This window comes from Mirounga leonina, unplaced genomic scaffold (genome assembly GCF_011800145.1).
Source record: "Mirounga leonina isolate KUSES-001 unplaced genomic scaffold, KU_Mleo_1.0 Mir_168, whole genome shotgun sequence".
Taxonomy (NCBI): Eukaryota; Metazoa; Chordata; class Mammalia; order Carnivora; family Phocidae; genus Mirounga; species Mirounga leonina.
The window spans coordinates 19,260,159-19,266,158 of NW_023270426.1; the positions used below are offsets into that span (position 1 = coordinate 19,260,159).

Here is a 6,000-nt window from a genome sequence, read left to right on the forward strand (position 1 = left end):
AAAGACCTGATACTTTATAATGTTCTATTATAACAATAAAGATGTCTTTATGTACATTTCCTTTATAAATTTGGCACTTTGGGGCTGATTTCCCCTTACCAGCAGGTGGAGTGAGAATCTTCAGAGCTCTGGAGTGACATCTCAGAAGTACAAAAACAGCCTCTCCTGGCACAGCTCAATTTTTAAACTCTGACTCGGCAGGTAGACTCCTCGTGCATCTATCTGTTTATTTATATTGAGGTTTGTGCTTAGCGAGTATCATGGATCAATAAACTCAACATGGAAGATTGTAGGGAAATATATTTCCTTTTTTTATTTTTGGCCTTAAAAGGCTGTATAGTGCCAGCATTTCCTTCAGGATTAGGTCTTCAGATTCATTTCTTGATTCATTTGGCAGAAATGTGTTTTGCAAATTTGAGTAGGGTTTTGGAAATTTGTTCAGCTCCTCTCTTGGAAAAAGAGGGCACAATATTTTCCTACTCTGTCTGCCCCTCAGACCAAGGTTGTTTCCCGGAAACCGAGGTATGGCTCTGCAGCACAGTGAGTCACTTGATTATCTTTGCTCTGTGATTTGCAGTTGAGAATGATTTGCATTCTTTGCAACCAAGTATTTTCCTGATGGTTGAGTGAGGCATTTAACTCTCATTTATCTTTCTATAGCATGTTCTTAAAATCTACTTAAAATTATCATATACCACAACGTCTGCTGTTATAAAGCTTTTGAAATAGGATTTTCCAAGGTCCATAAAACAAATGAAAACAAAAATTAGACTAAGAAATTTGAATGTTATTATAGAGGTTAAATTTAACACTTTAAAGCATAGCCTCCAGAATTTTGGTGGTTAGTCTTTTGACATATTTATCTTTTCAGCTGTCATCATGACTCCAACTCGAGAACTGGCTTTACAGATTACTAAAGAATGTAAGAAGTTTTCGAAGACCCTGGGACTTAGAGTGGTGTGTGTTTATGGAGGAACAGGAATCAGTGAGCAGGTAGGTACCCATCTCCAAGTGTCTTCTTTTTTTTTTTTTAATATTTTATTTATTTATTTGACAGAGAGAGACACAGCGAGAGCAGGAACACAAGCAGGGGGAGTGGGAGAGGGAAGAGCAGGTTTCCTGCGGAGCAGGGAGCCTGATGCGGGGCTCGATCTCAGGACCCTGGGATCATGACCTGAGCCGAAGGCAGACGCTTAACGACTGAACCACCCAGGCGCCCCTCCAAGTGTCTTCTAAAGAATGATAGTCATTAGATATTTTGCTTTAACTAGAAGGAGGAAAAAAAATGGGTTCTGTGATCAAATAAGTTTTGGAAATGTCACATTATACAATGTTAAAGTAGGGTTTTTTTTTCCTGCAGGACTTCTTAGTCTTTAATAACAAATATATCTTGTGATACTAGAAAAATGGGATAAATTAAGTGACATTTTCTGAACTTATTTAACCACAAAACCCTTTCTGAGGAATAGTTGCTATTACTAAACACTTTATGTTTTCTGAGCTTATCTTCCTCAGTTGTTTTGATGACAGTTTATTGTAAGAAATGATATTTACAAAAATAACTTGATATATGCATGAATATTATATAGAAGTCAAACAAAAGTTTTATGATCTCTAGTCCATTCTGTTTTTACCATTCTATTTCATTTTTAAAACACTGGTTGTGGGGGCGCCTGGGTGGCTCAGTTGGTTAAGCGACTGCCTTCGGCTCAGGTCACGATCCTGGAGTCCCGGGATCGAGTCCCGCATCGGGCTCCCTGCTCAGCAGGGAGTCTGCTTCTCCCTCTGACCCTCTTACCTCTCGTGCTATCTCATTCTCTCTCACTCAAATAAATAAATAAAAAATTAAAAAAAACAACAACAACAACACTGGTTGTGACTTACTTACATAATGATTCACTAATGGAAACAACTCCTAACTTGAAATAATTGGTCTGTATAATTGCTTTAATTACTGCTCTCTCATGCTCCTTTCCTTGTTTTGAGGGATCATGTCAAATTAAAATTGGTAAAATTCTCTGGTTTTCACTGAGTTCAAAGTTACAGCACCATGTGGTCATGTTGCCGCTTCCTCTTACTTTGGTTGTACACCAACATTCCAAAGAATTAAGCAGGAAGCTCTGGAGGCTTCTAATCAGACCTCACTGTCTTTACCCTATGGAGCTCTGCAGGGACCCTGGGCAGTATTTTCAGATTTGTTTAAATAAGTAATAGTGTTAAATAGACTGTAAAATTTCATCTTTTTCATTAGATTGCTGAGCTGAAAAGAGGTGCTGAAATTATTGTTTGCACACCTGGTCGAATGATTGACATGTTAGCAGCTAACAGTGGTAAGTCAGGGGTATTTTTTTTTTTGTTCTTGTTTCTCTTTTTTGAATTCTGTACATTTTTATTAAAGCAGATACAAGAAATCACTGAAATGTTTTTATATTTCTTCTTAAAGCTGTAATATCTTAAAATTTTGCAGTAAGCTTATTGTTGCAAGCGTTCATAATATTATTGCAATTTAATTCACAACTTCTTTTCAGAACTAACTCCATCTGATCTTTTTAGCTCTTAACGTGGATTCTTAATCAAATTTTGGCCTAGCTTTGCTTTTAATGGGTCGGGGGGGTGGACTATCCTTTTATTATTATTATTATTCTAAGCTTTAGACTTTTTCTACCACAGGAGCTAGTATTTTCTTACAATACTGGATAAATTAAGGTATTGCAGCTTCAAGAAATTTTATCTTTTGTAAATATTGCATGTTTTTTAGCTCATATGTTGTGCTTTGTTAAATTATTCCCTATCAAAACTGTTACTAAACTGTTGACATTATTTAACTTCTGTGGAGAAAGGCCCTTCAAGATTTATAGAACTGGGCTTCCGAGACGTAAGCCATCCAAGGTAGGTCATTTAATGCTGTTCCCAACTTTGCAGAACTAATGGGGGCTGCAGATGTTAGTATGGAATACTTAAATATTAGGAAGCATTTATTTTGGCTTCATTTCTTAGTTTTTTGAAAAAAATGCTTTCAAAGGTTTCCATTGCAATATTCAGTATATACATAGTAGAGTATTAAAAACTGTGAGTAATGCATGTTTCTCATAGCATTCTGCTTGAATTTCTATATACATTTACTTCTAATTCTCCATGATGTTGGCGAAGTGACACTGAAGTTGTTTGATAAATCTCTGTGCCTGTACAGCATAAAAAGTTTTGGGTTGAATACTGATAAAATAATCCCTTGTTTTTTCTCAATGCTGCATTGATTAAGTCTCCTGAAATTCATCTTGATTAATTTTACCTTTTTCCTTTATCTGTCTTTTTGATTTATATTGAATAACTATTTTATACATGTTTTTGCCAGGTGATTGATTCATCAGTTGATAGAAATGCTTGTGTTAATCCTTTAGAAAGGCTTTCCTGTGTATGTATTTAGTTTCTGCTGGCTAAGAAACGCCTTGCTACTATTTAAACCAGTGGGACCATTTAATAAAATTGAATTTATATCTTTGTATGGAAAAATGTATATATGCAATACATTTGGTATTTGAAGTTTTTGTGTAGTACTTTAGTTACCTAATGATGTTGAATAGCTTCTCATTAATATCTTGACATGCCCATTAGAAGCTTCTAACTCTGTGGAAGTAGTTTATAAATTAATATAAAAAGGAGGTTTTCTGCATCTAAAATAGTTAGCACTGGAACTTGCTTTCCACACATGCGCTGTAATCTCTAATATGTTTTTTCCTAGGTGATGCTGTCAGATAATGGCTGATGTGGCTCGATGCTTCATCTCAGTCTTAGTTTTATGATGTGTTTTGGAGAGGGCTGTTTTCTGAATTTTACAGGTCCTTCAGGCCCTATGATGGTATGCAAGAGACGAGTTTGACAAAATAAAGGGCCTCATATACCCATTGTCAGAAAGTACTTGCCATTAGATTAAGATCTTGTAGACCAAAATTTCGTTTCACTGTTTAAACATACCTAACTTACCCCTCTGGTTAAGTCAGGCATTTTAGTTCCCTTTACAGTTTTTTAAAGTTCTTGGTAGTCATAAAATGAATTGTGACTGATTTTTAGTTTTCGTTTTGTCTTTATTTTTTTTCCCTCATCTTAGGTCGGGTCACAAATCTTCGAAGAGTGACATACGTTGTTTTAGATGAAGCAGACAGAATGTTTGACATGGGTTTTGAACCACAGGTAATCACTAAATGTCTTAGTGTTTTGAACTATAAAATAAACCTTGTAATTGCCGTGAGAATGAAATGTTCTTATGGGGTCTGAAATTCTCACACACGTTTTTGTTGGTGCTGTAATATAGTAAGTTGAGGACATATGAAATTGAAATAGATATTTATGTTTTGAATTCCTCATAAAACTGGTTCAGAAGGTATTTGTGCAGGCTTTCTCTGTTGGTCTTTTAAAACCATCATTGGTAAAATTAGAATTGGAGTGCTGATAATAGAAGCTTAAGCTTTCATATTTTATAGTTTTCGTTGTCCCTTTTTTCTATACATTTTTAAGATTTTATTTATTTCAGAGAGAGAGCATGAGCAGTGGGGAGAGGGAGAGGGAGAAGCAGGCTCCCCGCTGAGCAAGGAGCCCGATGTGGGACTCGATCCCAGGACCCTGGGATCATGACCCAAGCCGAAGACAGGCGCTTAACTGACTGAACCACTCAGGCACCCTCATTGTCCTTTCAAATTCCTTTACTTCATGCTTTTAATTACCTCATGATTAATATAGCACATGCTGTTTATATTCTCCGAATCTAAAAACGAGGCCCAGAGCATTTGTCTGCTTTAGATTTTCATATTCCTCATACATACTCTTTGCTCAGATACAAAATTTCAGTGATAAAAACTTAGAGGGACACATGTTAAGAGGTGGTATTTTTATTGAGATAAACTATGCAAGTTATCAGTGTGCTATGGATACCAAAAAAGATTTCTTTTCTTTTTTTTTTTTTTAAAGATTTTATTTATTTATTTGAGAGAGAGAATGAGATAGAGAGCATGAGAGGGGGGAGGGTCAGAGAGAGAGGCAGACTCCCTGCTGAGCAGGGAGCCCGACGTGGGACTCGATCCCAGGACTCCAGGATCATGACCTGAGCCGAAGGCAGTCGCTTAACCAACTGAGCCACCCAGGCGCCCAAGATTTATTTTCTATTGCAAACTGCATTAATTGAAATGGGGTATTAGAAAGGGACACAGTAAAAGTGGCCTTTAGTCTTTTCACGTAAGTCTCTAGAAATGTATTTCTTGTCATGTGCGTGTGTTTAGATTTAGGGATCACAGTCTAAATGAGATACAGAAGATACAGAAGAGCACATAAGAGTAAACAGGACTATGATGATGCCTGAACCATGTGAGAAATAGTTAAAGAGGAATATTTAGCTTGGAATAGAGGACTTGATAGCATCCTTTAACCCTTTGAAAAAAAAGTCTGTCACATGAAGGAATCATTGAGGAGTAGACCTGGGACCCACTTGGGAAGTTATATGAAGCTGGATCTGAGCATAATGTGAGAAAGAACTGGATAAACATTATTTGGAGAGGCGCCTGGGTGGCTCAGTCGTTAAGCGTCTGCCTTCAGCTCAGGTCATGATCTCAGGGTCCTGGGATTGAGTCCCACGTAGGCATCGGGCTCTCCGCTCAGCGGGAGGCCTGCTTCTCTCTCTCCCACTCCCCCTGCTTGTGTTCCCTCTCTCGTTGTGTCTCTCTGTTAAACAAATAAATAAAATCTTAAAAAAAAAAACAAAAAAACACGTTACTTGGAGATGAAACCAGTTACGTTGTGGGAGGAGGGCAGATACTGAATATGCTTTTCATCCATGTGTTCGGGTAGAGGCAGGGTGGTCCATTTGTGGAAAGAGAGTAGAGGGAATTGATGAATCAGATGGAAGATGGAATTGGATCCTTTTTTTTTTTTTTAAACATATGCATTTTTTTAAAAAGATTTTTTTTTTTTTTTTTGAGAGAGAGAAAGAGGGGAAGGGCATGAGAAGGGGGG

At 37.1% G+C, this 6,000-nt stretch overlaps 1 protein-coding gene across 6 annotated transcripts in view; it reads left to right on the plus strand.

The window, feature by feature from the left end:
• Positions 1 to 6,000, plus strand: part of DDX46 (DEAD-box helicase 46) — a 78,247-nt gene that overhangs the window by 20,634 nt on the left and 51,613 nt on the right. For all 6 annotated transcript variants that reach the window (XR_004680881.1, XM_035014160.1, XM_035014159.1 and 3 more), the window contains 3 exons: positions 872 to 993; positions 2,252 to 2,330; positions 4,106 to 4,188. Coding sequence is in view for 5 of the 6 variants with exons in the window: in XM_035014160.1 (XP_034870051.1) it covers positions 872 to 993; positions 2,252 to 2,330; positions 4,106 to 4,188 (284 nt within the window). In the remaining variant the exon portion in view is untranslated. The remainder of the gene's footprint in view (positions 1 to 871; positions 994 to 2,251; positions 2,331 to 4,105; positions 4,189 to 6,000) is intronic.